The following is a 23,943-nucleotide window of genomic DNA, read 5'->3' as shown; positions in this document are numbered from 1 at the left end:
CGTATTGCACGTATAGCTTTTTTGCTGACATGCAGCCTATTAGGCCCTTTTATAATTGGCATATACACAGACTTGGAGGGGGGATTTGTTAGGTACCTGGCAGCCATGACAAAACTTTCGGTTGTGTTGCAGGGGACGCCAATGGGGTTACAAAGGGACCCCTTAGATGCCATGGTCACTATTGACCGTGACATCTAATGGGTTAAATGGCCAGGGATATAACTTAGCTCTCATCTAGACTGTGCAAAAACAGTCAAAGCGTAGTTATGTTGTGGTAAAGAAAGGGGGTTGTGTAGTGTTTTGATCAGTGGATGCTCCGTGCCTTTGTGTCAGTAAACATGCTGGAACGTTTTACAGGTGACAGTGCAGTCAATCAATGCAGGACATGGGGGCTCTATAGATTCCTATGTTCTCTGCTGACATCTAGGGACCAAACGGTGGAACTACATCTTTTACAGTATTTTATGTTAAACTTTGCAAGTTTTGATGAAATTGTGATTCTTTGCTGTAAATGCATGAATATCATCACCAATAATATCTTCCGTTCTTACAGGCTTAACCTGGGGCGTGTGGAGGAACTGCAGCTTCAGATTGCGGATCTCCAGAAATCCTTACAGAATCAGGGCAGCGAAGCAGAAGGGGCTGGAGTAAGTCTGACTTGTAACACTGAAAATAAAAATCATCTCAGCCTCCTGTGGTCGTCTCCACTTCATATCTAATGTCTCTTACTTGTTCTTTCAGTCCAACACATTGAAAAAGAAAATCGAAGCACAAATGTAAGTATTGGGTTATGCAAATAAGGGCACAAAATAAATACATGAATAAATAAAAATAAAATGTGTGTGTGTGTGTGTGTATATATGTATATAATATATATATATATATATATATATATATATATATGTATGTGTATATATATATGTATGTATATACATATATACACAAATATATACATAAATAAATAGAATATGTATACATATATATATATATATATATATATATATATATTTATATATATATATATATATATATATATATATGCTAAGTAGTGACCAATATTTCTCTTGCAGGGAAAAGTTAAAGGAGGTTCACGATGCCATAGAGACCAAGAAAGAACAGCTTGAAGACCTGGAACCCGACGCAGCAGATCAGAGTGGTAAGTACAGCTGATGGCGCCATCTAGTGATAGGATTAAAGAGAAGCGCACCCTTACAAATTATTCAGAATAAATCTGTACATGCGTCTGATTTTCTCAAACAGAGCTCCAAATCATTCCCTTCATAGACTTAAAATTCTAACTGTCCGCAGTCACCTCTAGGGGGAGCTCTTTGAAGACAGATTTAATATTGAGTTCTATGGGAGCTGTAGAATCAAGCAGAACTATCTTCCTGTAACAAATCCTCCATTTTTTCACACAGCTCAGCGAGTCGAGGAGCTGGAGGCGGCTCTGCGCAAGAAGGACGAAGACATGAAAGCCATGGAAGACCGTTACAAGATTTACCTGGAAAAGGCCAGAAATGTGAGCGTAAGGGGGCGGAGGGAGGCCATGGTGGTGCCTGATTGATGCTGAATGATTGAAATTTTACTCCATGTTAGTGTAGGGAAGTGTTCCCCAACCTGTGGCCCTCCAGCTGTTGTAAAACTACAACTCCCAGCATGCCCGGACAGCCAAAGGCTGTCCGGGCATGCTAGGAGTTGTAGTTTTGCAACAGCTGGAGGCACACTGGTTGGGAAACCTTGCCTTACAGCCTTCAGTGATAGAAGTTGTAGTTTTGCGATAACTGGAGAGCCTGCGCCTTATGATGTCATCGCATGTATCGGTTTGTTCTCTTTTTAGGTAATAAAGACTTTAGATCCTAAACTGAACCCGGCCTCAGCCGAAATAATGTTGCTGAGGAAGCAGATGACCGAAAAGGACCGGCGGATCGAGCACCTGGAGGTGAGCGGCGGAACATGGTGGTCACCGACTACTAGTATCGTTACTGTACAGCCCATGTGATGGTCGCCTCCACTCAGCACAGGATTATAACTCCTATCCTCCTCTCCAAACAGGCCGAGTGTCAGCAGGCGAAACTCCGAGAGTACGAGGAGAAGCTTATAGTGACGGCGTGGTACAACAAGGTGAGAGAATACAGCAGTATACAGGACCTAATGCTGTAAGCCACACCCCTCGTGACATCACGCCATGTCCCCTCCATTCATGTCTAAGGTAGAAGGTGTGACGACCGTAGACGTGAATAGAGGGGCGTGGCATGATGTCACGAGGGGGCGTGGGGTTACGTCCTCAGACTGGAGGCACAGCCCCGCATAGAATGGGGCGTTTCCCAGCGGCAGGTCCCCTGTGATCAAGCATCTTATCCCCTATCCCCTGCCGCGGGGATCCGATCCTCTGTAATGGCAGACGGCGGTCTCCTCACCTGCCCCCGGCTGTCTCATGGGGTCTTCTGCTCTGGTCTGAGACCGAGCAGACCAGAGCAGAAGATGACCGATAATACTGATCAGTGCTGATTGCTATAGATAGTCCCCTATGGGAACATAAAAAGTGTTAAAAAAAAAAAAGTTGAAAAATAAAAATAAAAAAAGTACAAAAAAAAGTGAAAAATCTCCTCCCCCAATAAAAATGAAAATTGTCCCTTTTTCCGGTTTTACGATTTTTTTTTAAATAAACATATTTGGTATCACCGCTTGCGTAGATGTCCGAACAATCAAAATATCATGTTAACGGTGTAAACGTAAAAAATTTTAGTCCAAAAATATTTCTGCTTCTTTGCCATTCCAGATGAGGAACACGTCGTCTATGTACTGCAACCACCACAGCACATGGCGCGACACATAGATAGACGTTTCCTCAAGGGCAGCGATGGAGATATTGGCATATGTAGGTGCCACATTTGCGCCCATCGCTGTGCCCGCTATTTGGGCATAGAATTGGTCCATCAAAGCAAAATAGTTATTGACTAGACGGAGTAATAAGAAACAAGACCTGGTCAGGAGGGAAGTCAGGGGTAATGGCATCTTGAACCGCTCCGATCCCTTGTGTATGGGGCATTGAAGTGTATAGATGGCAACTGATAGGATTACTGATCAGTCACAGCGATGTGTCTCTTATGTAAGATCTGGGCCCAGCTGTGTAACTCCTGGTCTACAATAAAATGTATATATGTCTTTGATGGATGGAGACCATAATCCTTCCGGGAGGGTCCACCAGTGTTTTATGTGTCTTGGGGAGTATGTATAGTAGTGGGGTCTTGTCCTGATACAGTGCCTCATCCATCAACCTTGTGGACAGCGCCTCCTGTAGGATCCACCTGACCTTGCACTCCATCTCATACCGAGGGTCATGTTTCAAAATTTTATATGTGGATTCATTAAAGAAGTTCTGTGGTGAAAGATAACTTATCCCCTATCCGAACGGATAGGTTATAGATCGTGGGGGGGGTACCCCCTCCCCCCCCCCCCCCCCCCCCCCCCCCCCCCCGCGATCTCCTGAACAGGGCCCCAGCAGTCTGCTGGATGGGGGCATGCCGACCCTCACACGGAGCGGTGGCCAACACACCCCCTACGTGTATCCCATAGAGATGTATGGTGGCAGATTCCTGCAGGGTTGGAACGTCGGGGCCCCGTTCAGGAGATCGTGCTGGGATCTATAACTTATCCTCTATCCTTTGGATAGATAGATATGAGATAGATAGATATGAGATAGATAGATATTAGATAGATAGATATGGGATGGATGGATAGATAGATATGGGATAGATAGATATGGGATGGATAGATAGATATGAGATGGATAGATAGATATGAGATGTATAGATAGATAGATATGAGATAGATAGATATGAGATAGATAGATAGATATGAGATAGATAGATATGAGATGGATAGATAGATAGATAGATCGATAGATAGATATGAGATGGATAGATAGATATGGGATAGATAGATATGAGAGATAGATAGATATGAGATAGATATGAGATAGATAGATATGAGATAGATAGATATGAGATAGATAGATATGAGATAGATAGATATGAGATAGATAGATATGAGATAGATATGAGATAGATAGATAGATAGATAGATATATAGATATATAGATATGAGATAGATAGATATGAGATAGATAGATAGATATGAGATAGATAGATAGATATCAGATAGATAGATATCAGATAGATAGATAGGTATGAGATAGATAGATATGAGATAGATAGATATGAGATAGATAGATAGATAGATATGAGATAGATAGATATGAGATAGATAGATAGATAGATATGAGATAGATATTAGATAGATGGTTATGACATTGATACTTAGATCTCTTTCCTTTTGTAGAGTCTCGAGCACCAGAAGTTCGCCATGGAGTCTCGTTTATCCGGACGCAAGGATTCTGGGGCCGGTTCCTCAGGGAGATCTTTCCTGTCACAGCAGCGTCATGTGACCAACTCGCGGAGGAACGTGGCGGTGACCGTACATTCCGCTTCTCCTAATTAAAGCGCATACGATGACGCAAACACTGAAGTGCACTTAAGTATTTAAATCGAACGCAACGAAAGAAAAGGCGATGCAGGTCATCAGCTTGTGTCTCCCCCTAGTGGACAGTCGGTCTTCAAGTTCTCTAGATGCAACTCACTGACTAAATTAATGTTTGTTTGTTTTGTTTTTTTGTTTTACAAAGAATTTCTTCTATTTATGTCTTATTATGTATATAAGGATAGAAACTGGATTTTAGTGAACGACTTTTACGTTATATCTGCGAGGTGCACGGGGCCCCCACCTAGTAGTCACCTGACAATGATTGTATATTCCTGAGCATCATGTGACCCCACAGCATGACTGAGATGACTGTGATCAGGATCAGCGACACATCCGGGGGATACAGAGGACCCCACATCCGGGGCATACCAGTATTAACCACGATTTGGTGCCGGTGTTTTATTGCCATTGTTTTACATTTTAATTGTTAAAGGATCCGTCCACCTCTGATCATCAGAATAGAAGATGTATACAGCATATAATCTACAGGAATAGGGCCACTGTATATATGTTCTGTACTGATCCTGAGATACATTCTGTACATAACTCAGGATCAGTACAGGATAAGTAATGTAATGTATGTACACAGTGACCTCACCAGCAGAATAGTGAGTACAGCTCTGGATGTATAATACAGGATATAACTCAGGATCAGTGCAGGATAAGTAATGTAATGTATGTACACAGTGACCTCACCAGCAGAATAGTGAGTACAGCTCTGGAGTATAATACAGGATATAACTCAGGATCAGTACAGGATAAGTAATGTAATGTAATGTACACAGTGACCTCACCAGCAGAATAGTGAGTACAGCTCTGGAGTATAATACAGGATATAACGCAGGATCAGTACAGGATAAGTAATGTAATGTATGTACACAGTGACCTCACCAGCAGAATAGTGAGTACAGCTCTGGGGTATAATACAGGATATAACTCAGGATCAGTATAGGATAAGTAATGTAATGTATGTACACAGTGACCTCACCAGCAGAATAGTGAGTGTCGCTCTGGAGTATAATACAGGATATAACTCAGGATCAGTACAGTATAAGTAATGTAATGTATGTGCACAGTGACCTCACCAGCAGATTAGTGAGTGCAGCTCTGGAGTATAATACAGGATATAACTCAGGATCAGTACAGGATAAGTAATGTATGTACACAGCGATCTCACCAGCAGAATAGTGAGTACAGCTCTGGAGTATAATACAGGATATAACTCAGGATCAGTACAGGATAAGTAATGTATGTACACAGTGACCTCACCAGCAGAATAGTGAGTGCAGCTCTGAAGTATAATACAGGATATAACTCTGGATCAGTACAGGATAAGTAATGTAATGTATGTACACAGTGACCTCACCAGCAGAATAGTGAGTACAGCTCTGGAGTATAATACAGGATATAACTCAGGATCAGTACAGGATAAGTAATGTATTACAGTCATGGCCGTAAATGTTGGCACGCCCGATATTTTTCTATAAAATGAAGTATTCCTCACAGGAAAGGATTGCAGTAACACATGTTTTGCTATATACATGTTTATTCCCTTTGTGTGTATTGGAACTAAACAAAAAATGGAGGAAATAAACCAAATTGGACATAATGTCACCAAACTCTAAAAATGGGCCGGACAAAATTATTGGCTCCCTTTCAAAATTGTGTAAAAATAAGATTGTTTCAAGCATGTGATGCTCCTTTAAACTCACCTGGGTCAAGTAACAGGTGCGGGCAATATAAAAATCCCACCTGAAAGCAGATAAAAAGGAGAGAAGTTCACTTAGTCTTTCCATTGTGTGTCTGTGTGTGCCACACTAAGCATGGACAACAGAAAGAGGAGAAGAGAACTGTCTGAGGACTTGAGAACCAAATTGTTGAAAAATATCAACAATCTCAAGGTTACAAGTCCATCTCCAGAGATCTAGATTTGTCTTTGTCCACAGTGCGCAACATTATCACGAAGTTTACAACAAATGGCGCTGTAGCTAATCTCCCTGGGCGTGGACAGAAGAGAAAAATTGATGAAAAGTGTAAACGCAGGATAGTCCGGATGGTGGATAAGCAGCCCCAAACAAGTTCCAAAGATATTCAAGCTGTCCTGCAGGCTCAGGGAGCATCAGTGTCAGCACAAACTATCCGTCGACATTTAAATGAAATGAAACGCTATGGAGGAGACCCAGGAGTACCCCACTATGGAGGAGACCCAGGAGGACCCCACTATGGAGGAGACCCAGGAGGACCCCACTATGGAGGAGACCCAGGAGGACCCCACTGTGGAGGAGACCCAGGAGGACCCCACTATGGAGGAGACCCAGGAGGACCCCACTATGGAGGAGACCCAGGAGGACCCCACTATGGAGGAGATCCAGGAGGACCCCACTATGGAGGAGACCCAGGAGGACCCCACTATGGAGGAGACCTAGGAGGACCCCACTATGGAGGAGACCCAGGAGGACCCCACTATGGAGGAGACCCAGGAGGACCCCACTATGGAGGAGACCCAGGAGGACCCCACTATGGAGGAGACCCAGGAGGACCCCACTATGGAGGAGACCCAGGAGGACCCCACAATGGAGGAGACCCAGGAGGACCCCACTGCTGACACAGAGACATAAAAAAGCAAGACTACATTTTGCCAAAATGAACTTGAGTAACCAAAATCCTTCTGGGAAAATGTCTCATGGACAGATGAGACCAAGATAGATCTTTTTGGTAAAGCAAATCATTCTACTGTTTACCGAAACGGAATGAGGCCTACAAAGAAAAGAACACAGAACCTACAGTGACATATGGTGGAGGTCAGTGAGGTTTTGGGTTGTTTTGCTGCCTCTGGCACTGGGGGCCTTGAATGTGTACAAGACATCATGAAATCTGAGGATTACCAATGGATTTTGGGTCGCACTGTACAGCCCAGTGTAAGAAAGCTGGGTTTGCGTCCGAGATCTTGGGTCTTCCAGCAGGACAATGACCCCAAACATACGTCAAAAAGCGCTGGAGAGTTCTGAAGTGTCAGCAATGAGTCCAGATATAAATCCCATTGATCACCTGTGGAGAGATCTTATAATTACTGCTGGGAAAAGGCGCCTTCCAATAAGAGACCTGGAGCAGTTTGTAAAGGAAGAGTCCAACATTCCGGCTGAGAGGTGTAAGAAGCTTATTGATGGTTATAGGAAGAGTGGTCCAACATTCCGGCTGAGAGGTGTAATGAGCTTATTGATGGTTATAGGAAGACACTGATTTCAGTTATTTTTTCCAAAGGGTGTGCAACCAAATATTAAGTTAAGGGTGCTAATAATTTTGTCCAGCCCATTTTTGGAGTTTGGTGACATTATGTCCAATTTGCTTTTTTCTGTGAGAAATACTTCATTTTAAAGAAAAATTTCAGGGGTGCCAACATTTACGGCCGTGACTAAATATACAGTGACTGAACCTTCATGTAGATTAGTTCTGTATGTGGATTGTAAGATGATGATCAGAGGGGATAACATACATTATATTCAGCACAACGTAAATAGTTATGAATCGTAGGGAATATATAATAGAAGAGATTATCTCGTGGATCTGTTTTGCATATTTTGTGCTGGACGATGGGGGAGGATGATCGCAAATCTATTTTTATTATTGTCTGTACAATGAAATTATTTTATTCCACATTGGGAGCGGTTGTTTGTGTTTTTGTAGTTATCGTATTTTTCGCCATATAAGACGCTCCCAATTTTAAAGGAGGAAAATCTTAAAAAAAAAGATTCTGAACCAAATACAATGTAAAGTATAGGACAGTGATCTTCAACCTGCGGACCTCCAGATGTTGCAAAACTACAACTCCCAACATGCCGGGGGTTGTAGTTTTGCAACATCTGGAGGTCCGCAGGTTGAAGACCACTGGTATAGGAAGTAATACTCACCTGTCCCCGCCGCTGTGAGAGGACATGGTAGACGAGATGCGATTGGGATACATGGCATCATACAGATGTTACAGCTGGGCCTGTAGAGCCTGCACACTTTAGGTAGCTGAAGCTGGCGCACTGTGCCCTCTGAATATAATACTGCCACACACTGTGCCCTCTGAATATAATACTGCCACACACTGTGCCCTCTGAATATAATACTGCCACACACTGTGCCCTCTGAATATAATACTGCCACACACTGTGCCTTCTGAATATAATACTGCTACACTCTGTTCCCTCTGAATATAATACTGCCACACACTGTGCCCTCTGAATATAATACTGCCACACACTGTGCCCTCTGAATATAATACTGCCACACACTGTGCCCTCTGAATATAATACTGCCACACACTGTGCCATCTGAGTATAATACTGCCACACACTGTGCCCTCTGAGTATAATACTGCCACACACTGTGCCATCTGAGTATAATACTGCCACACACTGTGCCCTCTGAGTATAATACTGCCACACACTGTGCCATCTGAGTATAATACTGCCACACACTGTGCCCTCTGAGTATAATACTGTCACACACTGTGCCCTTTGAGTATACTACTGCCACACACTGTGCCCTCTGAATATAATACTGCCACACACTGTGCCCCCTGAGTATAATACTGCCACACACTGTGCCCTCTGAGTATAATACTGCCACACACTGAGCCCTCTGAATATAATACTGCTACTCTCTGTGCCCTCTGAATATAATACTGCCACACACTGTGCCCTCTGAATATAATACTGCCACACACTGTGCCCTCTGAATATATTACTGCCACACACTGTGCCCTCTGAGTATAATACTGCCACACACTGTGCCATCTGAGTATAATACTGCCACACACTGTGCCCTCTGAGTATAATACTGCCACACACTGTGCCATCTGAGTATAATACTGCCACACACTGTGCCCTCTGAGTATAATACTGCCACACACTGTGCCATCTGAGTATAATACTGCCACACACTGTGCCCTCTGAGTATAATACTGTCACACACTGTGCCCTCTGAGTATACTACTGCCACACACTGTGCCCTCTGAATATAATACTGCCATACACTGTGCCCCCTGAGTATAATACTACCACACACTGTGCCCTCTGAGTATAATACTGCCACACACTGAGCCCCCTGAATATAATACTGCTACATACTGCGCCCTCTGAATATATCACTGCCACACACAGTGCACTCTGCATATAATACTACCACACACTGTGCCCTCTGAATTTAATACTGCCACACATTCTGTCCTCTGCATATAATACTGCCACACACTGTGCCCTCTGAATATATTACTGCCACACACTGTGCCCTCTGCATATAATACTGCCACACACTTTGCCCTCTGAACATAATACCACACAGTGTGCCCTCTTAATATAATACTGCCACACACTGTGCCCTCTAAATATAATACTGCCACACACTGCGCCCCCTGAATATAATACCAAACACTGTCCCCTCTGAATATAATACTGCCACACACTTTACCCTTTGCATATAAGACTGCTACACACTGTACCCTTGTTATGATTCGGCTAGCTGGATGTGGATCCTCTGTGTCAGCGAGGGATTGGCGTGGACCGTGTCGGTGGACCGGTTCTAGGTTGCTACTGGTTTTCACCAGAGCCCGCTGCAAAGCGGGATGGTCTTGCTGCGGCGGTAGCAACCAGGTCGTATCCACCGGCAACGGCTCAACCTCGCTGACTGCTGAGAAGGCGTGGGACAGAAGGACTAGGGAGAGGCAAGGTCAGACGTAGCAGAAGGTCGGGGCAGGCGGCAAGATTCGTAGTCAATGGTGATAGCAAGAGGTCAGTAACACAGTAATGGCAAACACAATAGACGCTTTCTCCAGGCACAAAGGCAACAAGATCCGGCAAGGAAGGGAAGGGGAAGTGAGGTTATATGGACAAGGAGCAGATGGAAGCTAATTGGACTGATTGGGCCAGGCACCAATCATTGGTGCACTGGCCCTTTAAATCTTAGAGAGCTGGTGCGCGCGCGCCCTAAGAAGCGGAGCCGCGCGCGCCAGGACGTGACAGCCGGGGACCGGGACAGGTGAGTGACTTGGGATGCGATTCGCGAGCGGGCGCGTCCCGCTATTCGAATCGCATCCCCCCCGGCAATGTCAGTGCAGCGCTCCCGGTCAGCGGGTCTGACCGGGGCGCTGCAGAGAGAGAAACGCCGCGAGCGCTCCGGGGAGGAGCAGGGACCCGGAGCACTCGGCGTAACAACCCTCTGAATATGATACTGCTACACTTTGTGCACTCTGAATATAATACTGCTACACTCTGAGCCCTCTGAATATAATACTGCTACACTTTGTGCACTCTGAATATAATACTACTCTCTGTTTACTCTGAATATAATACTGCTACACACTGTGCCCTCTGAATATAATACTGCTACACTTTGTGCACTCTGAATATAATACTACTCTCTGTTTACTCTGAATATAATACTGCTACACTTTGTGCACTCTGAATATAATACCGCCACAGTGGCTGCCAGCATAAATTTTTATCATCCAGCATTTTACCCATGTTACCTATGTAGACCAATATGGAAAAATTGGATATAAATAGAAACAAACAGCGCCAGCACGGTCTTCAGGTTGTGTGCGGGATTACAGTTCACCATTATTTACTTAATAGCAATATCTGACATCACCATTGGGGGCGCGTTCTGTTTTAGAGACACCAAACATCATTTTCTTAACTGTCCTAAAAGAAGTTAATATAAGATTTTTCACTTTTTTATTTGATAAATGGATTTTTTTGTTACCAAAACCTTCCCCAATCTGCCGAACTTCTCACATAGAGAATGAACAGGGAAAGAGAGAATCCATCCGAACGTACAGAACGCATCTAAAGACCTGATACTGTACAATGAGCCCCTGCCAGACACCTCCACATCTATACTACAGGACACTGTACAATAAGCCCCTTCCAGACACCCACCACATCTATACTACAGGGTACTGTACAATGAGCCCCTGCCAGAAACCCCCACATCTATACTACAGGATACTGTACAGTGAGCCCCTGCCAGACACCCCTCACATCTATACTATAAGATACTGTACAATGAGCCCCTGACAGACACCCCCCACATCTATACTACAGGGTATTGTACAATGAGCCCCTGACAGACACCCCCCACATCTATACTACAGGGTATTGTACAATGAGCCCCTGACAGACACCCCCCACATCTATACTACAGCTCCTTCAGGTAATGCAGCACCGGCCCCAAAAGTATGTACCCCCCACTGTGGAACATGTCTAGAGCTTCGCTGATTTTCTCAGGACTAAGGCACAAATTGTGGATAAGGTTGAATTTATTGATGATCTCTCTGGCCTTCACCACATCAACAAGACCTAAAAGAAGAAAAAAACAATCAAGAGCGCATATATGTAGGTAGGTAGAATATATTTATTATATTTATTACAATAGTATTATAACTACTATAATACTGCCTCCTGTATACAAGAATATAACTAATTTAATACTGCCTCCTATATACAAGAATATAACTACTATAATACTGCCTCCTGTATACAAGAATATAACTACTATAATACTGCTCCTATATACAAGAATATAACTACTATAATACTGCTCCTATATACAAGAATATACCTACTATAATACTGCTCCTATATACAAGAATATCACTACTATAATACTGCCTCCTGTATACAAGAATATAATTACTATAATACTGCCCCTATATACAAGAATATAACTACTATAATACTGCCCCTATAAACACGAATATAACTACTATAATACTGCTCCTATATACAAGAATACAACTACTATTATACTGCCCCTATATATAAGAATATATCTACTATAATACTGCCTCCTATATACAAGACTATAACTACTATAATACTGACTCCTGTATGCAAGAATATAAGTACTATAATACTGCCCCCTATATACAAGAATATAACTACTATAATACTGCTCCTATATACAAGAATATAACTACTATAATACTGCTCCTATATACAAGAATATAACTACTATAATACTGCCCCCTATATACAAGAATATAACTACTATAATACTGCCTCCTATATACAGGAATATAACTACTATAATACTGTCTCCTATATACAAGAATATAACTACTATAATACTGCTCCTATATACAAGAATATAACTACTATAATACTGCCTCCTATATACAAGAATATAACTAATATAATACTGCTCCTATATACAAGAATATAACTACTATAATACTGCTCCTATATACAAGAATATAACTACTATAATACTCCTCCTATATACAAGAATATAACTACTATAATACTGCCTCCTATATACAAGAATATAACTACTATAATACTGCCTCCTATATACAAGAATATAACTACTATAATACTGCCTCCTATATACAAGAATATAACTACTATAATACTGCTCCTATATACAGGAATATAACTACTATAATACTGCTCCTATATACAGGAATATAACTACTATAATACTGCTCCTATATACAGGAATATAACTACTATAATACTGCTCCTATATACAATAATATAACTACTATAATACTGCCCCTTAATATAATACCGCAGCTAGGTCAGTGTGTATCTACATGAGGTATCACCATTCGTTGTGGATACGTCACCGGTGTCTTGTATCTGGCACAGCTCTAGTACAGTTTCCAGCTTCATGAATCGATCTATCCAGGCCTCCCCCTCCCCCTCTGATCTGTGGGGCTCATTAAGATGAATTGGGGGCTCGGAGACGGGTCTGGGACCCCCCATCCCGCTGGCCACAAGTGAACTCACTGGAGCTCTCCTCCTTGACGGGATCTGCAGATAAAGTCGGCCATTAGGGGGCGCTCGGTGCGAATTGCTTTGTACAACTCCTATTGGAATCAATGATAACGCAGTAAGCTCCCCCTAGTGGTGGCTGCAGGTGGTCAGAATGTTAAACTTACCCCATGGCCCAACCCCTCTCTTTCTTCTTCTTTTTCTCCTTCTTCTTCTTCATTGATGTCTTCATCTTGTTTTGCTTAATAATGTAAATAACAGGTAAATATTGTTCATATTTATTTAGCCATATCAATACAATAAACCTGCCGTCTACATGTTGCCATTCACTGACAGCAAGCACAATAGTTTTTTTTTTAATAGTATCTGAAACATTTAAGGACAAAGCTTCATTTTGTTTTTTAAACTTGTAAAATATTTTCCACAGAGTTTGAAAATCCCTTCTGATCAAGCTGAGCGTTTGCTACAATGTATCGGTTTAATCCACCTCAGGACCCTTGGGACGTCCCTTTTTAAGCAGCAAAGTGTGTGACAACCAATAGCGGCAGAAGACGTTGGCTCATTAAAATGGGCATTTGTTACAATGTATCAGTGCCTATAAATTTGAATTTCAGGATTGGAAGAAGACGCCTGACTCGGGATTGTGTAGGCCAGTGTTTCCCAACTAGTGTGCCTCCAGCTGTTGCAAAACTACAACTCCCAGCATGCCCGGACAGCCAAAGGCTGTCCGGGCATGCTGGGAGTCGTAGTTTTGCAACAGCTGGAGGCACACTGGTTGGGAAACACTGGCCAAAGGCTGTCCAGGCATGCTGAGAGTCGTAGTTTTGCAACAGCTGGAGGCACACTGGTTGGGAAACACTGGCCAAACGCTGTCCAGGCATGCTGGGAGTAGTAGTTTTGCAACAGCTGGAGGCAACTGGTTGGGAAACACTGGCCAAAGGCTGTCCAGGCATGCTGGGAGTAGTAGTTTTGCAACAGCTGGAGGCACACTGGTTGGGAAACACTGGCCAAAGGCTGTCCGGGCATGCTGGGAGTCGTAGTTTTGCAACAGCTGGAGGCACACTGGTTGGGGAACACTGGCCAAAGGCTGTCCGAACATGCTGAGAGTCATAGTTTTTGCAACAGCTGGAGGCACACTGGTTGGGAAACACTGTCCAAAGGCTGTCCGGGCATGCTGGGAGTAGTAGTTTTGCAACAGCTGGAGGCACACTGGTTGGGAAACACTGGCCAAAGGCTGTCTGGGCATGCTGGGAGTAGTAGTTTTGCAACAGCTGGAGGCACACTGGTTGGGAAACACTGGCCAAAGGCTGTCTGGGCATGCTGGGAGTCGTAGTTTTGCAACAGCTGGTTCACACTGGTTGGGAACATTGGCTTAAAGGGGTACTCCAGTGGGAAACTTATTATTATAATTTTTTTTTTTAAATCAACTGGTGCCAGAAAGTTAAACAGATTAGTAAATTACTTCTATTTAAAAATCTTAATCCTTTCAGCACTTATTAGCTGCTGTATAATAGATAATTTATAATAATAATAATTTATTTTTTAGCTTCCTTTCTGTCTTGTCCACATTGCTCTCTGCCCCTCTGTCCGTGTCAGGAAGTGTCAAGAGCAGGATAGGTTTTCTATCTGGACAGTTCCTGATATGGGCATTAGGTGTCAGCAGAGAGCACTGTGGACAAGACAAAAAAGAAATAAAGTAAAAAAAGAAAATCATTTCCTTTGTAGTATACAGCTGCTAATAAGTACTGGAAGGGTAAAGATTTTTTTTTTATAGAAGTAATTTATAAATCTGTCTTTCTGGCACCAGTTGATTAAAAAAAAAAAAAAAAAAAAAGTTTCCACCGGAGCACCCCTTTAAGGCTGTCCAGGCATGCTGGGAGTTGTAGTTTTGCAACAGCTGGAGGCACATTGGTTGGGAAACGCTGGTCTAGGGATGTCCAGTCATGCTGGGAGTTGTAGTTCTGCAACAGCTGGAGGCGCACTAGTTGGGGACACGGGCTTAAGGATGTCTGGTCATGCTGGGAGTTGTAGTTTTGAAACAGCTGGAGTTGCACTGGTTGGGAACACTGGCCTAAGGATGTCTGATTATGCTGGGAATTTTAGTTTTGTAACAGCAGGAGGCACACCGGTTGGGAAACACTGGCCTAAGGATGTCCAGACATGCTGGGAGTTATAGTTATGCAACAGCTGGAGGCACATTGGTTGGGAAACAGACACAGTAATGGCAGTTGTATTTTTCCAGCATTGAATGTTTCCATTCACCAACAGCAAGCAGAGATCTCTGAAATAATAAGAAATTGATATATAGTCTATTAGAACAGAACTTTTTCATTGGGATTCAGCCCCCTTTGTGCAGAAAAGTGGGTGCCCTCCCTACAAGGTCTCCCCCCACTCTGAATAGCGCCCCCCAGCAGCCATCCTGATATGGCGGACTGTATATATGTGGGATACGATGTTTAGCGCTATACGTTAGCCATCAGTTGTCAGCCGCCTTCCCAGCGAGACGTGAGTGTGATTTCTGCCGAGCGCACAGATTGTAATATACATTATTAATGACAGGAATCACAAATGGTCGGCAGATGCCTTCTCCTCCGACAGATGGCGGCCGCTCACCCCCAGATGATGGCGCTCATCATCATATCTCTCTTCCTATACACATCAGAGGCTTGTTACATAAATGTCTACATTCAGTTCCCAGACTTGGACCCAGGAGCTGACACTCACCCGGGATAAGGGGCTTTATAGGACACTATAATGTCTCTGCAGCGCCGCTCATCCTGGCTCTATGGGGAATGTAAACTATTGGTGTCTTACACTGTAGAATAACCTTCTCCTGAAATACTCTGTACAGCTGGGGCACAATTATGTAACTCTTAGGCCAGTGTTTTCCAACCAGTGTGCCTCCAGCTGTTGCAAAACTACAACTCCCAGCATGCCCGGACAGCCTAAGGCTGTCCGGGCATGCTGGGAGTTGTAGTTTTGTAACAGCTGGAAGCACACTGGTTGGAAAACACTGGCCTTCGGCTGTCCAGGCATGCTGGGAGTTGTAATTCTGCAACAGCTGGAGGCACAATGGATGGTAAACACCGGCCTAAGGCTGTCCAGGCATGCTGGGAGTTGTAGTTTTGCAACAGCTGGAGGCACACTGTTTGGGAAACACTAGCCTAAGACTCTCCAGGCATTCTGGGAGTTAAAGTTGCGCAACAGCTGGAGGTACACTGGTTGGTAAACACCGGCCAAAGGATGTCTGGGCATGCTGGGAGTTGTAGTTTTGCAACAGCTGGAGGCACACTGGTTGGAACACACTGGCCTTAGACTGTCTGGGCATGCTTGAAGTTGGAGTTTTGCAACAGCTGGAGGCACACTGGTTGGTAAACACCAGCCTAAGGCTGTCTGGGCATGCTGGGAGTTATAGTTTTGCAACAGCTGGAGGCACACTGGTTGGAAAACACTGGCCTTAGGCTGTCTGGGCATGCTTGAAGTTGGAGTTTTGCAACAGCTGGAGGCACACTGGTTGGTAAACCCCGGGCCTAAGGCTGTCTGGGCATGCTGGGAGTTGTAGTTTTGCAACAGCTGGAGGCACACTGATTGGGAAACAGTAGCCTTATGGCTTTCCGGGGATTCTAGGAGTTAGAGTTGTGCAACAGCTGGAGGCACACGGGTTGGGAAACACTGGCCTAAGGCTGGCTGGGCATGCTGGGTGTTGTAATTTTGCCACTGCTGTAGGCATAATGGATGGTAAACACCGGCCTAAGGCTTTCCAGGCATGCTGTGAGTTGTAATTTTTCAACAGCTGGAGGAACACTGATTGGGAAACAGTAGCCTAAGGCTCTCCGGGCATTCTGGGAGTTATAGTTTTGCAACAGCTGGAGGCACAATGGATTGTAAACACTGGCCTAAGGTTGTCTGGGTATACTGGGAGTTGTAGTTTTGCAACAGCTGGAGGCACCCTGGTTGGAAAGCACGACCTTATGTTCACACGTCGGAATTTCCTTGCCAATTTCCAATGTGCTAATATTGCTGCAGTCCTATTGAATTCAACGAGACTCTGCTGCACTGTGCACACGGCGGAATTTCCGCGGCAGAAGTTTCCGGCACAAAAATTCAGTTTTCCATGTCTTCGCACGTTCATTCTTTTGTCCGACTCCACACACTTTTCTGTACGGTGCTATGGTGCCCACAGTTTGTGGAACATCCGCACGGAGATTCTCCTTGCGGACATTCAGTAGTGTGAACATAGCCTCAGTCTGTGACCTCTGACTAGATAAGTGACCCTTGTCTGACGTGTAACACTCAGTCTGTGACCTACCAAAAGATCTTCATCCTCTTCTTCTAGAGGAAGGAGTGCGTTGTCTACGTCAGAGAGAAGAAGGCTGAACAAGGGCCTCTCTGCAGTACATTAATCTCTTCATTGGAGTTAGTGCCGTCACGTTATTAGAAGTTTTCCTGCCACGTCCTTCTAGGTATCGTGTCCCAAACCCCAGTTGTGTGAGGAAAAGGCTACATATTGCACCACAGGGAGATTTCGGTAACTTAGACGGAGAATATTTCACATCTCCATTGGTCAGTGACCAGTCACCTGCTGGGAATCACCTCAGACAATCTGTAATTCAGCAAAACTGCTGGAAAGGAACAAAATGTTCAGGAAAGTTGTTTCATGGAGTCCGGAGGTCTCATTCCTGCACTTTGGGAGTCAGCTACACCTCCCTGTAATATATCGAGTACTACTACTCCCAGCATTACCCTCATCCTTCCTGTGCACTACATATGGGGAGATGTATCAAACCTTGTGCAGTCGCCATCTGGTTACTAGGACCTGTATATCTCCTGTATAATGTTTATATACAGATGTGTCTCAGTATATTCAGGCACTTCGCTCTTTTTCGGGTTTCTCACCTCTTCCTTTCTCTTCAGTCGCTTTTTTCTTTTCTTTTTCGGTCTCCAACAAATCTACAACCTGTTTCCACCTGAGTGAAGGAGAAGATGAGTTCAAAGGATTTCCCTCTGTATACAGACCACAGACCAGACTCTCTGTATACAGACCCCAAACCACACCCTCCATATACAGACCCCAGACCAGCCTCTCTGTATACAGACCCCAGACCAGACCCTCTGTATACAGACCCCAGACCAGACTCTCTGTATACAGACCCCAGACCAGACCCTCTGTATACAGACCCCAGACCAGACCCTCTGTATACAGACCCCAGACCAGACTCTCTGTATACAGACCCCAGACCAGACTCTCTGTATACAGACCCCAGACCAGACTCTCTGTATACAGACCCCAGACCAGACCCTCTGTATACAGACCCCAGACCAGACCCTCCGTATACAGAACCCAGACCAGACCCTCCGTATACAGACCCCAGACCAGACCCTCCATATACAGACCCCAGACCAGACACTCCATATACAGACCCCAGACCAGACCCTCTTTATAAAGACCCCAGACCCTTTATGGTGGGATTATACTATTGTCAAGTGGACCATTGCAGACTAGACCCTCAGTATACAGACCGCTTCTATATAAAGACCCCAGGCCAAATCTTTCCTGTATACAGACCCTCTGTATACAGACCCCAGACCAGACCCTTAGTATACAGACCCCAGACCAGGCTCTCTCTATACAGAACCAAGACCAGATCCTCTGTATACAGACCCCAGACCAGAGCCTCTGTATATAGACCCCCAGACTAGACCATCTGAATACAGGAATACAGACCCCAGACCAGACCCTCTGTATATAGACCCATGACCAGACCCTCTGTATATAGACCCCAGACCAGACCTCTCTTGTATACAGACCCCAGACAAGACCCTCTGTATACAGACCCCAGACCAGACTCTCTCTATACTGAACTAAGACCAGACCCTCTGTATACAGACTTCAGAGCAGACCCTCTGTATACCCTCTGTATCTATACGGAGCCCATATATACACATCACAAACTACCCCCCCTCCCATATATACAGATATGCTGTTATTCATATCCCCCCAAATTCCTGCACTAAATGAACAGCACACAGTAGATTTGCTCCCCCTGCTGGGAATCCGGGAGATCTCCCCTTCTCCTGAATAATATCAATTGTAATTTGGCTACTAGTATCTCCCACAACCTTCATGTTTAGATAATACAGAAAACTCAATGTTCCCTTCGTGTCCCAGGCTCTAGAGCAGTGTTTTTCAACCAGCGAGCCTCCATGCTGGGGGTTGTAGTTTTGCAACAGCTGGAGGCACATTGTTTGGAAAACACTGCTCTACAATGTGTCAACCCTGTAAACAGCGCTTTGTATCTCAGCTTCCTGTGATACCATGGGGCTGAGTGGGGATACCGTAACTTGCCTTATGTTTCCCTGGTCACTGAACACGTTGTCTTCTAGGAGAGGAGTCAGGGTGGAGAGGGTCAGCGACGCTCCATGAGACGCACACACCGCCTGGAACTAGAACATATAACATACTAAATGGAATATAATATCGCAGGCTGTAAAGGGTTAATAACATTACCTATGGTTCAAAAGATTTTTCCCACCATTTGTAATGCTAAATTCTGCAGTCTTCAGAGCTGAACTCTCCCAGAATTCCCTGTTTTTTTCAGCGTTTGCTCTTTCCGTTCCAGGAGGTATAGTCGGTATACCAGGCTCTGTACTGTCATTTTATGTATATCCCTCCCCCTCCCCAACCACTCAGCTTTATAAGAGCTCAGATAAGAAGTTAGTAACCATCTGATAACAAGTGTACTATAATCTGAGGGAACAACTATAATGTGAGGGAACAACTATAATCTGTGGGGAACAACTATCATCTGAGGGAACAACTGTAATCTGAGGGAACAACTGTAATCTGAGGGAACAACTGTAATCTGAGGGAACAACTATAATGTGAGGGAACAACTGTAATCTGAGGGAACAACTATAATCTGAGGTAACAACTATAATCTGAGGGAACAACTATAATCTGTGGGGAACAACTATCATCTGAGGGAACAACTGTAATCTGAGTGAACAACTGTAATCTGAGGGAACAACTATAATCTGTGGGGAACAACTATCATCTGAGGGAACAACTGTAATCTGAGGGAACAACTGTAATCTGAGGGAACAACTGTAATCTGAGGGAACAACTATAATCTGAGGGAACAGCTATAATCTGAGGGAACAACTATAATCTGAGGGAACAACTATAATCTGTGGGGAACAACTATCTTCTGAGGGAACAACTATAATCTGAGGGAACAGCTATAATCTGAGGGAACAACTGTAATCTGAGTGAACAACTGTAATCTGAGGGAACAACTATAATCTGTGGGGAACAACTATAATTTGTGAGGAACAACTATCATCTGAGGGAACAACTGTAATCTGAGGGAAAAACTGTAATCTGAGGGAACAACTATAATCTGAGGGAACAACTATAATCTGAGGGAACAACTATAAACAGAGAGAACAATCTGAAGGACAGGGTTTGATTCAGATTTAAAGGGATTATTATAAATTATTATTATTTAAAAAAAACATAGCTGCTTTCTTACAAATTCAGCTCCACCCCTGTCCCCAGGTTGTGTGTGGTATTACACCATTCACTTCGATTGGACTGAGATTGTATTCTAGCTCACAGCTGCTCATTGTGCTTATTATCAATATAATATAATATATTTTTTTATCATTAGTTTTTTCTAATCCTGAATAACCACTTTAAAGTACAGCAGAGATGGAATCCTTGGGTCATGCCCCACCCCCACACACCCTGGAAACCCCAAAAAATTGGTTCCCACCAAAACCACAGATCTGTACCTCCGAAAGCGGGAGAAGACCACGCGATGACCGGTCTCTTGTGAGCAAACTCTGTCTCAAAGATTCTGTGTCTTGAATCCCCCCGAGGATCTCCTGGACATGGGACACGTTCCTCTCTTTAATGGTCTCTGGGAACCTGCAGTGGAAAATCTGGTTACAGATCAACCCTAAAAAAACAACAAAAAATCTCTGTAATACAGGAGAACAACCAGGGCCAACTATGGCGCCTAAAGTATCAGTCCCGCCGGATCTGAGAGATATGGAGAAAAAATGGGCTGAGCGGCCGCTCAGCCCATTTTTTCTCCATATCTCTCAGATTCGGGGGGGACACTCCAGGTTTTAGGGTCCTGCTGTTCTGGCCCCACATGTCCTGACCTGTCCTAATGACGCACCTACAGTTCTTGGTTTTAGGATGGACAGAGCGAAGAGTCATTGGCGCTCACTCTGTCAATCGCTCTTTCGGCCCCTGGCAGCAGCTACAAGATGAAGGACATTACCATGGGCTGTCAGAGGGGAGGAGGAAGAGACCATGCTGCGGACTGTACGGGAGCCGGCAGGGGAAGGTAAGTATGGGCGCTTTACTGTTGGCGAGAGGTAATAGGAAGAGGGAGAGTATGGGGCAACTGAGTATGAAATAAATCCTGTTAATATAGAAGAGAATAATCATATCAATATAATTTTGTTACAATTTTTAATTTCTTTCCCCCTTTTTTTTTTCTCTTCCTCTGCTCTGGGTGGCAAGAAGGGGGGAAAGAAAGAAAAAATTGTAACAAAATTATATTGATAATTTACATGTGTACATCATATACAATGGGGGTGTAAAAAAGGGGGTGTAAAAAAAATACATGTTTTGTATATGTACACATGTAAATTATGTCAAATAACTCAAAAAAAAGTATGGGTGGTACCATAATAATGTTGGCAAGGGGGCAACTATCAACAGGAAACAGCTACTGACAGAGGGTAACTACCTACAGGGGAAAGCAACCTACAGGTAATCTATCTACAGGGTGACCTACCTAGAGGGGAAAGAAACCTACAGGTAATCTATCTACAGGGTGACCTACCTACAGGTAATCTATCTACAGGGTGACCTACCTACAGGGGATCTATCTACAGGGCAACCTACCTACAGGGGATCTGTCTACAGGGCGACCTACCTACAGGTGATCTGTCTACAGGGTGACCTACCTACAGGTGATCTGTCTACAGGGTGACCTACCTACAGGGGATCTATCTACAGGGCAACCTACCTACAGGGGATCTATCTACAGGGCGACCTACCTACAGGGGATCTGTCTACAGGGTGACCTACCTACAGGGGATCTGTCTACAGGGTGACCTACCTACAGGGGATCTATCTACAGGGCAACCTACCTACAGGGGATCTATCTACAGGGTGACCTACCTACAGGTGATCTGTCTACAGGGTGACCTACCTACAGGGGATCTGTCTACTGGGCGACCTACCTACAGGGGATCTGTCTACAGGGTGACCTACCTACAGAGGATCTGTCTACAGGGTGACCTACCTACAGGGGATCTATCTACAGGGCAACCTACCTACAGGGGATCTATCTACAGGGCGACCTACCTACAGGAGGAAAAGCAACAGGAAACAACTATCTACAAGAGACACCTACATACTCTCTGTGTAATTAGGAAAACTACCTGAAGGGACCCTTCTACCTACTGGAGCGATCTAACTACCTAATGGGGTGGGGGGGGGGGGTACCTACTCTTTCCCAACCCACTTATACTCTGTGGCCCACCAAGGGGGATATTATTACCATTTAAAAGCTGGAAAAGTGTGGAGGTTCTGCAGAGAGGAGTCGTGGCTGGGTGTAACTGCACTGTAATCACTTATATGGTGTGTAGTGGTAATAATAGGGATTATGTTATGACTGTATTATTTAGACATTGTGCAGGGGCATCACAGGATATATATGCACTGTAATCACTAATATAGTCAGTAGTAATAATGATAGCGATTATAGTGGGGCAGCAGTATTTCGCCATTATGCAGCCGCATCAATTGATATAACTGCACTGAAATCACTTATGGTTTGTCATGGTAATGATAGTGGTTATGGGGTGGTGGTATTATTTAGGCATTATGTAGGGGCATTACTGGATATAACTGTACTGTAATCACTTATAAGGTCTGACATGGTATGGTGTGCAGTATTATTAGGGCATTATGTAGGGGCATCACTGGATATAACTGGACTGTAATCACTTATAAGGTCTGACATGGTATGGTGTGCAGTATTATAACGGCATTATGTAGGGGCATCACTGGATATAACTGGACTGTAATCACTTATAAGGTCTGTAGTGATAATGATAATGGGTTGGTGGTGTTATTTAGTCATCACATAAAGGCATCATTGGATATAACTGCACTGTAATCACTTATATGGTCTATTGTGGTAATGATAGTTGTTGTCAGTCTGTATAGGAAGTCCTCTATTCCAGTGTTTCCCAACCAGGGTGCCTCCAGATGTTGCAAAACTACAACTCCCAGAGTGCCTGGACAGCCTTTGGCTGTCCAGGCATTCTGGGAGTTGTAGTTTTGCAACACCTGGAGGCACCCTGGTTAGGAAACACTGCTCTATTCTATATGTATATGGAAAATGTCGCATTTCTGTTCATCTATCCTCCATTCACATGTATTGATTATTATTATTTTTTACTTACTCCTTAGGTTTCTCCACTGGAAATCGGACATATTTGCTCCCAATAATCTTCACAATAGTTTCCGGCATTCGTTCTCTGACGGTCTGGGGTTTCCTCAGATGAGACATTAAGTGACTCCAAGTGTATAATATTCCAACGCCCTGGT

The 23,943-nt window shown here is 44.0% G+C and overlaps 2 protein-coding genes across 3 annotated transcripts in view; one reads left to right on the top strand and one right to left on the bottom strand.

Moving 5' to 3' along the window:
- Window positions 1-5,266, top strand: part of HOOK1 (hook microtubule tethering protein 1) — a 66,224-nt gene extending 60,958 nt beyond the window's left edge. For both annotated transcript variants that reach the window (XM_056532933.1, XM_056532931.1), the window contains exons 16-22: window positions 554-647; window positions 742-776; window positions 1,071-1,156; window positions 1,419-1,519; window positions 1,838-1,939; window positions 2,053-2,121; window positions 4,342-5,266. In XM_056532933.1, the coding sequence (XP_056388908.1) occupies window positions 554-647; window positions 742-776; window positions 1,071-1,156; window positions 1,419-1,519; window positions 1,838-1,939; window positions 2,053-2,121; window positions 4,342-4,500 (646 nt within the window). In that variant the 3' untranslated portion in view covers window positions 4,501-5,266. The remainder of the gene's footprint in view (window positions 1-553; window positions 648-741; window positions 777-1,070; window positions 1,157-1,418; window positions 1,520-1,837; window positions 1,940-2,052; window positions 2,122-4,341) is intronic.
- Window positions 5,267-11,724: 6,458 nt separating this feature from the next.
- Window positions 11,725-23,943, bottom strand: part of C7H1orf87 (chromosome 7 C1orf87 homolog) — a 15,549-nt gene continuing 3,330 nt past the window's right edge. Inside the window, exons 2-6 of the mRNA XM_056532426.1 lie at window positions 23,799-23,943; window positions 21,099-21,234; window positions 19,651-19,748; window positions 18,201-18,271; window positions 11,725-11,885 (exon numbers count right to left, since the gene is read on the bottom strand). The exon at window positions 23,799-23,943 is cut by the window's right edge and continues 2 nt beyond it. Coding sequence (XP_056388401.1) covers window positions 11,725-11,885; window positions 18,201-18,271; window positions 19,651-19,748; window positions 21,099-21,234; window positions 23,799-23,905 — 573 coding nt within the window. The 5' untranslated portion in view covers window positions 23,906-23,943. The remainder of the gene's footprint in view (window positions 11,886-18,200; window positions 18,272-19,650; window positions 19,749-21,098; window positions 21,235-23,798) is intronic.

Source organism: Hyla sarda, chromosome 7, assembly GCF_029499605.1.
Source record: "Hyla sarda isolate aHylSar1 chromosome 7, aHylSar1.hap1, whole genome shotgun sequence".
Classification (NCBI taxonomy): domain Eukaryota; kingdom Metazoa; phylum Chordata; class Amphibia; order Anura; family Hylidae; genus Hyla; species Hyla sarda.
The sequence above is the reverse complement of the archived record's forward strand: the minus strand, read 5'-3'. Positions and strand labels throughout refer to the sequence as shown.